The 11,093-nt window shown below is 49.4% G+C and overlaps 1 protein-coding gene across 3 annotated transcripts in view; it reads right to left on the bottom strand.

The window, feature by feature from the left end:
- Positions 1-3,827: 3,827 nt before the first annotated feature.
- Positions 3,828-11,093, bottom strand: part of CLPB (caseinolytic mitochondrial matrix peptidase chaperone subunit B) — a 149,011-nt gene continuing 141,745 nt past the window's right edge. For 2 of the 3 annotated variants that reach the window (XM_032641087.1, XM_032641086.1), the window contains exons 12-16: positions 5,981-6,137; positions 5,143-5,216; positions 4,854-4,973; positions 4,531-4,635; positions 3,830-4,144 (exon numbers count right to left, since the gene is read on the bottom strand). In XM_032641087.1, the coding sequence (XP_032496978.1) occupies positions 3,896-4,144; positions 4,531-4,635; positions 4,854-4,973; positions 5,143-5,216; positions 5,981-6,137 (705 nt within the window). In that variant the 3' untranslated portion in view covers positions 3,830-3,895. Of the gene's footprint in view, positions 4,145-4,530; positions 4,636-4,853; positions 4,974-5,142; positions 5,217-5,980; positions 6,138-11,093 lie in introns of all 3 variants that reach the window. The other variant, XM_032641089.1, reaches the window with a different exon arrangement.

The following is an 11,093-nucleotide window of genomic DNA, read 5'->3' as shown; positions in this document are numbered from 1 at the left end:
TGGCGTATTCAAACCACTGACTTGGGTCAGTGTTTGCTAGGAAACGATCTATCTGCTCTGTTTTCAAAATTGTGGCCACAGACTTCTCCTAAAATTATTTTAAATACTTTCATATATGTGGTTATGTCTGATTTCTCATTCCTAATCTTGGTTTTTTTTTTTTGCTTTTTCCCTATATCAGGCTGAGGAGATTTTATCTATTTTATTGGTGTTTTCAAAAAGAATAGTTTTCTTCTTATCCTTTCTCCTTTTTTTGTTTTTTGAATTCCTACTTAACTTCAGGTTTTATCTTTAATTGATCCATTTTCTATTTTCCTATGCTTTAAATGTGTTTTTTTCTAAATTCCTAAAACCATCACTACTTATCTTTGAATTTTTCCTTTTGAACAATAAAGATATTACATTTTCATTTGCAAGTCCAGCCTCATGTATTTCTGGATACTCAGTAAGTATCTGGGGTCTTAGTTTGCCCCATTCACTAAGGGTCTAGCAGGTTCTACTGCCTGGCCACAAACACATGACAAATGTGTGCTCCATGAACATATGATACTGTTCTGTCCTGGGACTCACTATGAAGGTCTATGCTTGCTGCAGGGCCCATCCATCCATCCAAATACCTGGAGCAGCCATCATGTGATGGCTCTGTGCCAGCTTCTATGAATAGGATAGTGAGTGGAATAACTGGGTATCTGCCCTCTTGGATCTTACACTCTATTTGTTCTTACATAGAACAAATAATGCAAGTGAGCTGAATACTGCCTAGGATGCTATGGTCCAACATCACCTAGGAGGTCTAGCTAAGATTCCCTACAAGTGATACTTAAGTTCTTCAGAATCTGAGGGTCTACCCTGTCCCCTACCTTCTTCTCAGAAAGGTGGCCATTGGGTTTTCTTGTACAAAAATTATCTGGTTTTGAGTTATATGTCTGCTGCTCCTGGCCGCAGCTGACTAAACCAAGGGACTGACAGCCAAGCATAAGAACTTTATCCAATAGGAATGTTCCATATAGGATGGTCACCGACTGACTTAATTAGAGCCTCTAAGGGAAGTCTGAACAAAAAACAGAGTGAGAGGAGAAGAAACAGAGATAGCAGGAGAGGAAGAAGCAGAAAAAGAATAGTAAAGTCATAATAATGAGGGCAAATCGCAAACCTTGTGGTGTTGGATTAGAACTGTAGGCATCAATATGGACTCATAGTTTTTAATAATATACAGATCGACAGATATAGTAATAAATTCAGTTGTGTGTGATACATGTGTTAACATACACACATATATTTCCTAGCTTTGTGTGCTGAAAAGGCCTAGAAGCAACAACACTCCAGTAGCAATGAATATACCACCTTAGTTTCTAAGTACCATTCTCAAATAAAAGGAACCAGGAGCTGCTTAGAGAAATGGCTGATGCCAGGGCTGGGACAAGAAAAGTATGAGTGAGCCTGGAATATCCTGTGGTACCAGAAAGTAAGGCAATACTGAAAAAAATGATGGGGCAATGTTGAAACAACACAGGAGCCAATTTAGGAGCTCCCAATGGCCAAATCTAGGCCAAATGAGCAAAAAAAAAACTATGTTAGTATTAGGTTATAACCCATAGACTAAAACAAATATCCATTAGTTTATACTGATATAAATAAATTACTGAATAAATAAATGGGGGAAAAGAGACAGCTGTTCCTTACAGTAGAATACCAATTAATAAACATAGATGGAATAAGAAAAGAGAAAGTCATCATTAGACAAATACAATATCAATGCTTGCTATAAGTAAGAACCATTGATGGATGCTAAAAATCAGTAGGCAAAATTCTAAGGATAAATAAGACATCTATACAGCTCCTATCTTTCCATGAGATTCTTATTAATTTCAAAAGGGAAATTAGTAAACCTACAGTGGAGACACTGGCACACACAACCTCAGCCATGTGCTGCCACTATGAGGCACTAAGAAGGGCACAGCATCTCTTGTGGGCTAGTCTTGCCCAAAATGTAGACCCTCGATCTAATCATGTGAAAACAGCAGGCAAACCTAAATTAAGGGACATTCTACAAATTAACTGATCTGGACATTTCAAAAGTGTCAAGGTCATAAAAGGCAAAGAAAGCCAGAGGAACTGTCACAGGCTGAAGGAGATGAAGAAAACATAACAAAATGCAATGTGGGCTCCTCGATTGGATTCTGGACCAGAAAAAGGACATCAGTGGGGAACGTGGCAAAATTTGAATGTCTACAGATTAGTTAGTAGTACTGTATCATGTTAATTCCCTGGTTTTACTAATTATACTGTAATTTAATAATTTTTAAAGATGTTAATATTAGGAGAAGCTGGTGAAGGGTGCATGGGAACTCTATTATTTTGGCAACTACCTGTAAGTCTAAAATTATTTCAGAGCAAGAAGTAAAATAATAATAATAATGATAATAACACACAAAAAAGGCATGTGAACTACAACTACTGAGCCCACGTGCCACAACTACTGAAGCCTGTGCACCTAGAGCTCATGCTCTGCAGCAAGAGAAGCCACAGCAATGGGAAGCCCGCGCACCGCAACGAAGAGTAGCCCCCACTCGCTGCAACTACAGAAAGCCCACGTGCAGCAACAAAGACCCAACGCAGCCAAAAATAAGTAAATAAAATAAATTAAAAAAAAAAAAGAATGGCAGTCACTGAGGTTAAGAAGCAGCAGACAACTCCTTGAGGGGCTGGACAGTGATTGCTGGAGCATCTGCTGGAGCCCACGTTCTGGCTTCTGACTGCCTCATACCCGCCATGTTGTCATCACCCAAGGGACTTTGATTCCTGTCCCCATTTTCTGCTTCCTGAAAGAGACTTTGTAACACCAAAGGAAGGTTCCAAAATGGCCCTGCAGGGGGAGGGTGATGACATGGTCATCGATGGTGGCTATTGCAGATGGTTCCCAAGGTGTACCAAGCCTTGCTGTGCCCTGCTAAGCTGAGGCTGGAACATGTCTGGTCTGTGGAATGCCTTGGGGGATGGTGTGTAGTCCCTCTGCTTAGTGACTAACATGCAGACTGCAGAGGGGAGCTGTTTATTCCAGGTTCACTTAGCTGAGACCATAGTATAGACGGGGCTGAGGCAGGCTCCATGGCCATCTGGGCAGAGCCCGACCCCATGATTCCTCCTCCTGCAGTTCCCCAATGTCTACGTAGTTGGTCTCCTGAAGGAGGCCCTGTAGAGCTGACCTTGCTTGGTCATTTGGTAACTTCTGTCCAGTCTCCGTGTAGGGCAGGGTAGGGCCCAGTCAGCCTTCTTCCTAAAGATGCCCTATGCTGGCTTAGTTCCAAGGCTGGAGAGCTATGGTCTGGTCTGACCTCTGAACATGGGGTGGGGAGGAACAGTAGTTATCACACAGTAGTGTCCCTGAGAGTCCCTTTCCCTTGGAATTTTAGAGCTTGGGAAAGAGGAAGCTACGGCCTAAATGCAGAACCTCTGTGCCTGGGCCTCTGCATTCTTCTCCATTCCCAGTGGAGACATTCTGGGGACTCAGTTGCATGAGAGCCAGTAGAGGGTGGCAGGTCACAGCCTGGTCCCTGTCTCTTTCCAGCCAGATCTGTTCTCAGCTGCCATACTTCTGAGCTTCCAGGAAACATGATAAAGTTCCAGAGATGCTGGGACATGGGGATCACGCTGAAGGACAGAGATAAGAGACCTCCCTCTTCCCCCTGGCTTGAAGGGGATGGAGGAGCAGCTCCTCTCCCAGAGACCTGTTAGCACATGTGGGGCCCACAGGAAAGGATCAGGGTAGGGCAAAATTCCTGCTTTTGACTTTGGAGAGGAGTGAGAGGCAGGAGGAGAAGGCAGGTCGTTACCATGCCACAGCCAAGGGGGCTTTATTAGGTGTTCAGGGCACGTATAGGCAGGTAGGTAGACACTAGAGGGTGTGGCACACCTTCTCAGGGTTTAGTGGTGCCTGGATGTCCAATCTGTGGGTCTTGCTGTCCTTATCGATAATCTCCAGCCGCAGCTTGGGTGGACGCTTCTCAGCCTGGGGTGAGGGCAGTTCAGGACTCTTGAGTAGCTGCTTGTCTGAGTCCTCCACAGTGATGCGCAGAGTGCAGCCCCCTGGCAGCAGGTCCTGCTCGTAGGCGGCCGCCAGCTGGTTTACCACACGGCGCTCCACCTGCAGGTGGTAGGTGAAGTGGTCTTCACTGCCAAAGCCTGGAGGCCTGGCTCTATCACTTACTGCTCAGGCAAGTACTTACTCAAAGCTTCAGCTTTTTCATCTGCAAAAGGCTAACAACGCAAGCTTGCAGGACAGTGCTAATGACACAGTAATGTCAGTTTCTGAGGTTCAGCCCAGTTTCTCACACTGGTAGGGGTTCAAACTCAGTTACCCTTTTAGGATAGGGGTTTTACTTGATTATATTGTTTTTGGTTCTGAAGAGGCATCTGCTCTAAGAACAATTCCTGCCTGTCTGGACAGACTGGGAGCCCAGGGAATGCGTCTGGGGGCACCAGGGAGGGAGGTGTGGAAGGGCCTCACTTCTCTCAGGCTCCTGTGCTCACCTCATGCTTAATGGAGCGGGCGCCATAGTGCACGTTGTAGCCGTCAACCAACACGTCTGCCACCTCACGGTCCCAGAGCAGTGTGATGTTGTGCCTTTGCTTGGCCTGGGACAGGTCAGATAGGAGCATGCCTGAATGTGGGCCAGGGCTTTCTATCTCTCAGCGCTCTGGCCTAAGGCCTGGGCCTGTGAGAGACTGTGTGCCCTATAGCCACTGGCCCCCTCTGTGCTCCTTCTTCTGGGGGTGGTGCTCCCAGCCCAGTGTTCCCTGACTTCCAGTGGGCATATATCCCACCCCCACCCACAGGCAGTCCCCGCTCTTACTCTCTTGGCCCAGAAATTCAGCTCCTTGTTGACGAGTTGGATGAGCTCCAAGTGGCAGAAGGGGAGGAAGTAGACGATCTCATTGATTCGTCCCAGAAACTCATCTCTCTTGAAGTGAGCCTATAGGGCCAGGTTAGGGATGGGGTGAACTCAGTGACCCAGAGGGTATAAAGGAATTACTGGACCCTATTGGGGAAGATGGGCGTGGGAGGGTTTCCATATCTTCACTATGGCTAAGGGGATCCCCCCCCAACCCAAGGCTCCAGCAGGAATGACAAAGAACTCTTACTTTTAGGATGGGGCGAATCACATTTTCCTTGAAGTTCTTAGAGATGGTGATCTTGTCACTAGTCTGGACATCCCCTGTAGAGACAGAATCATAAACCCAGGACCTTTGGGAGCTGTGCCTGCTCCTTCGCTCTATCCATGAAAAAAGCCCTGGTCCTGACCCTTATGGTCTGTGTGTTCCTGGTCAAGGTCTCAGGCTGTCTGGGCCTCAGCCTTCTCCTCACCTGCACAATGAGAGGCCTGGACTGGGTACCTCCTAGGCCCTTCCACTGCTCATGTACTGGTAGGAAATGTATGAAGGAGGGGAGGGGAGAGGAGAAGAGTCAGGACCAAGACTGGGCTGGAGAGTTCAATCCTAAATAGAAAGGTGACAGATGTGGCCTCCTGCCTGACATGCTCCTCCTTTCCTCCTATGCAGGAAGGCTCCCCGGCTGAAAAAGGCTGTGTCACCTCCATACGGTTTCTGGTCTGCTATCCCCTCATTGCACCGAAGTGTCTCCATCTGTTGAGTGTGCATCCCTTCAGTCCCCTTAGGCCCTGGCCTCTTCCTGGCCCCATGCCCTGGTGTGGCTCTGTCCATTACTCTGTCTGGAGCCCTCCTGTCACCCAAGAGACTTGGGGATTTCTTGAGGAAGTAGGGGCACCATCTGTCTGCCTCCCTCCACTATCTAGTAGGGTGCCTGGTGTCTGGTCAGGACCAGCTAGGAACAAAGATGCTACCAGGGCCCTCATCTGGCCCCAGGACACCAATGCCATCCTGCCATCCTTGCCCCCAGGAGATGCGCTGGCGGCCTGGTCACTTAACCAGTTGCCCAGAGAGCTCGGGCCACGTGCTGTACCAAGGTTCTCGGCGATCCGGTTATGGCTCATCTCCAAAGCTTCCTGCCTCAGCTGCAGTGCGTGCTGTGCTATCTCGTCACTGCCCACGTTGGAGGTCATGATGAAGATGGCGTCCTTGCAGTCGATGGTCTTCCCTTTTCCATCTGTCAGCCGGCCCTGGGAAGGAACCGTGACTGCATGGTCAGGGAGTGGTAAGGCTGGGCCCCTCTCCCAGGAGCTCTCTCCAGAACCCCTGTGCCTCCCCCTCCTCCGGCAGAGTCAGCACTCCCTCCTCTGGGGTCTCTGAGCACTGTTCTCACACCTTGGCTACAGTGCTCACCTGCTGGGAGTGCCCCAGGTTGAGACTGCACCTGCTGTCTGGCATCTCTGAGGGCACCCAGAAGCCAGCCTGACTGTACATGCATCCATCCAACACACTCTCCTGGGGGCCCAGTCTGGGCCAGGCTCTGTGTTGGGGCACTGGGGACTCACTGAGCCTCTGACATGCTCCCAGTCTAGAGAAGGAGTGAGGTCAGGAAACAAGCAGTCACAATTCAGTGGTTAAATGTTATGATAAAGGGAAGGCCACGCTGCTGTAGGAGGTCAGAGGAGGGTATTCTACAGGGTCATTGTGAGGACCAGGTAAATGAACTGAAACAGGTATAATCTCTGCATCTTTAGAGCCATCCTCTGGCCTGATTAATGTCCCTCCTTTAACCAACTTGGGAAATTGCCTTGGAATCTTTAGCTTTTTCTAGAGGTGACACAGAAGAAAGCATCTTTACTAGAAACAGATGCACAAGGAAAGAGAAAAGGGGCAACAGTAGAGGGAGGAGACAGAAGAATGAGAAAATTGTAGCTGTCCAGGGCCATTCAGTTCAAGGGCAAGGAACTCTGCCCACTCAGCAAACCTCAAGGCTAGCATGGTACAACAGCACTTTGCAGTCATTTATAAAAAAGCACTAATCAGGGCCCCACTGAGAGGAACTGATGGAGTCTGACTTTGATGGGCACATCTACTTCCACTGCCGGTGCCCTGCTTAGTGCTTTCCATGCACTATTGCACTCTGCCCACTAGAAGGTCGCTTTATGAGGGCAGAGGCTGGGTCTTGCTCTCACTGGGTCCTAGAACAGTGTTTGGCATATAGCATGTGCTCAACACTTGCTTGCTGAATGCTTGAATCCTCACCACCCCTACAAAGAAGCTGAGGCTCAGAGAGGTTAAGTAATTTGTACAAGGTCTCACAGCTAGAATACAGTAGAGCTGAGGCTCTATTGAACTGTCTGACCCCAGAACCCATATCATTCACTGTACACCAGGCTACTGGGGTCATACCAACAGTGTGGGATAAAATGAGGCCTCATGCAATTTTCTTTCCCAAAATAAAAATTTCTCAGAATTCTGCCAAATTCAGTTTGCATCCTTTGATCCTGACAGGAAACAAGCTACCGGTACAGGTGTGGGGAGAGGCAGACCTTCCTGGGAACTCATCTGGGTTGCAGGCAAAAGCATAACTCCTGCCAAGTTTGTGAACATGGCTTTGGGGAAAGGTCACTGACTTCAGCCTGTTGGCACCTGCCCAAGCCAGTGATGCTGGGCCCCGCCCCAGCCTCAGGTAACCAATCCTCTTCAAGTGTTCCCCTTTCCCTGGTGGCGAGGGCCTCACTCAAGGTCAGCCCTTGGTTCTAAAGCCAATGCAAAGGCAGACCAGCCCTGGCCCTCAGAGGTAAAAAAGGAATGTGCATTAACTGAGCGCCTACTGTGTACTGGGCACAGTACCAAGTGCTTTTCTGCCTCACTTTACATGGGACCTTGGCACAGGCCTCAGAAAGTGTTAGTTCCAAGGGGGTCTATTCAACGGGGGCCTCGAGATCCAAATCCTGGTCACTCTTCCGTCCCAGCCTTGGGAGGGACGAGGAGAAGGCAAGGGTGCAAGCAGATGTTCCTGAGCTTGGCCATTAGCTTCCTACTTCACCCCCTGCTTATGGGTTACAACACGACAGAATCCACTAAGGGCAACTCTAGTTTTGGGGACCATGTCTGCGTGCATGTGTGATGTGCCCAAGTGCGTGCAGATGACCCTGTGTGTGTGTTCGCAGAGCTCATCCCTGAGGACTGAGCACACACACTGCTGTACTGGCCAGAGCAATAACCAGTGGCCATTTCTTTCTGAGAGATCAAAGCTCTGCTCATAACTGGGCCTGAGGATGGGTCCCAGGTGGGTGAGGGGAGCAGGTGCAGTGTATTACTGACCCAAAGGGTGACCTTCACACTGTTCACGTCTCCTTCTCCTCAGAGTCCCTGGCAAGAAAATGTGTCCCAAAGAGGGAGCTGTTGCTGTCCTGCCTCTCAGCAACGACTGGAGTGCACGCATCCTGGGTGGCGCGTGAATGCTCACCTCAGGGTTATAGGGGCTGCTTTCCCCCGTTTCTATCCTTGAAGGGAGGAGCAGTGGGTGGGCTTCCTAGGACTTCTGCCCTGTGCTACAGACTCTGGGGTAAACAGAGAAGTGACCTGCATTAGCTCTGCTTGGTGTTTTGGTGAGAGCATTAGGGCTTCTGCTTTTCTGGGTCCAAGCTTGGGAGGTCTGGGCTGGGTGGATATGAGGGGGGCTTCCCTATTCCCCCAGACTGGATCAGGTGCCCTTATAACTCCTACTTATCCTAGCACACCACTCACCACAGTGGCTGGACTGCTCTTTGCTGCCTGTCTCCCCCTTGCTCAGAAACACTGAGGCAGGGACTGTCTGTTCTCCCTGTGTCTTCTCTGCCCCGCACTGAACCACCTTCTCCTGGTTTGCCTCTTACTCTCTGGCAATTCTGTCTTTGACTCTTTTTGGAGAGGTTGCAAGGCTGTTCTTACCTCTCTTCTCTGCACACCATACTCTCACTAGGTCAGAGATCTCACCCCTTCCTGTGGCTTCTGGTACTCTCTCTGTGCTGAAGCATTCCTGAGTCTCTGCTTCCGGTGCAGGCCTCTCTTACACTCCAGACCGCTCAAACTGATGAGCGACTTCTTGGACATACCCATCTGGCTGTGGCATTTCATTTTCAACAATTCCAAACCTTAGCTCCTTACCTTCCTCATCAATCTGTTGCTCATCCCCTTGTGTTCCCTGCCGCAGGTTGATGGCAGCAGCACCCATGGGTCACCCAGGCCAGAAATCCTGCCGCTGGTCATCCTTGGTCCCTCCCTCTCTCCTCACATCCAACGACCGAGCCCTGCACAGCGGACTTCCCGGGAGCGCTCCCCATCCCACAGCCCTGCTTGAGAGCAGGCCTCCCAAGCTCTCGCCAGGACTCTTCAACAGTCTCCTCACTGGTCTCTCTTCTTCCTTCTAGTCCATTTGCTCACTGCTGCCTATAGGATCTTTATAAAGTGAAAACCTGATCATATTTCTCTCTTTGCCTAAAGTCTTTAAAGGCTTCTTACTATTCACCAAAAAAGTCCACACTCCTCTGCCTGGCATTCTAACCTGCCCCTGTCTACCTTATCCACCTATCTCCACCATTCTATTCTCCCTTTCCCTCTGCAGTCAATCAATACTGGACAGCTGTAGTTCTCTGCATATACCAGGCTGCCTCATGCCCCTGTGCTTCTGCACATGGGGTGTCTACTGCCGGCCCTTCTCCACTCTGTTCACCTGGCAAATACTTATTCATCCTTGGAAGGTTTGCTGAATTACTACTGAATTAAGTTAGTCAACAGGGCATTTCTCCTGGCGCTGTGGGTTCTGGGAATGGTTGGAGTGAGACAAGGTCTCTGTCCTCAAGAAGCAAACATGCATAAATCTGGCTAAGTAAGCTCAGATGGCAGCTTTGGTCAATGGAAGCAAGGGCATAAACATCAGAAACTGTAGCAGGTTGTGGGAGCTGTAGGAAGGAGTTATTATCAACTCCCCAAGGTAGTCAGTGGAGTGACAGCAGCAGTGGGTGGGGTGGACAGGGCTTACACACGGGAGTGGTAAGCATTTTCCAGGTGGGGTTGGTTGCATTCCAGTCAGCAGTTGCCTTCCCTCTTTCTGGACCAGGAACCTCTCCAGGGAAGTGAGAGGCCAACCAGGCTGCTGTGCTCACCTTCCCTAAGCCGGGCTCTCCCTTCCTGTGAATGCTTCATTCCAGATCTACTGTTCTCTTTTGGCCTTGGCTACATGGTAGTTACTATTTTAGCTGCAGGCTCTGGAAGTGGACTGCCTGGGTTCAAATCCTGGATTTCCTCTTCCCAACTGTGTGACCATGGGTGAATAAATTGTCTCACTTTACTTCAGTTTCTACATTTGTTACATGGAGTCAGTAATAATAACCATCTTCTGGGAACCAATCCTCCTTCTGGGAGGATTAAAGGAGTTCATACATGCAATAACAGTGCCTTGCACACAAAGTACAAAAATGTCAACTTTATCATATCTCCTTTCTGCTGTCTACTAGGTAGGGAGTTCCCAGAGGGCAGGTTTGGGTCTGGTCCACAGCTGTGTACCTGAATCCCATCAAGAGGCTAGAAGGCGGCAGCAGGGGTCGGGGTGGGGGTGGTCTCAGAGCACAGGTGCGGGAAACAGAATATGTGACCTTTGAAGGCTTGGCCTTCATTCCTCAGTGGGGGTGGGGGGTGGGTCTCGAGACAGGGAGCAGATGAGAGCCTAGGAAGAGAGCAATAAACTGGGGCAGGGGCAAGGATGCTGGGCCAGGTGGGACAGGTAGTGGGCAGCTGTGGGGACATTTGGATCTGGTTCTTCCTGGCTTGGTACCTGATGTGTTATTTGGTCCATGGGTATCCATTCCTGCATTTCGTTAGTGCACTCTGACATGGGCAGCAAACCTCTTTCCATTTTCCCAGGGCTGGAGGGAAAATGGGGCTGGACATTTTCCCTGGACTGGACTCCATCTGGCCATGTGCTGGCTAATATAGTCCCTGCATGGGAGCAGATGGGAGGCCTCATCCCCAGTTCTGCAGGACCCCTGGAAAAGGTGGATGGCAGCCCCTCCCACAACCATAAGCTCTCCCTCCGCTGCTCAAGATAAGGACTGGTATAGATGGGGAGAACTGGGGCTCTGGGACCAGATGTATCTGCAGCCCATTTCTGGCTCTTCCACACAGTAGCTCTGTGGCCTTGGGCAAGTCATTTATAACCTTGC

Source organism: Phocoena sinus, chromosome 8 (assembly GCF_008692025.1).
Source record: "Phocoena sinus isolate mPhoSin1 chromosome 8, mPhoSin1.pri, whole genome shotgun sequence".
NCBI lineage: Eukaryota > Metazoa > Chordata > Mammalia > Artiodactyla > Phocoenidae > Phocoena > Phocoena sinus.
This window is presented reverse-complemented; position numbering and strand designations above follow the sequence as displayed.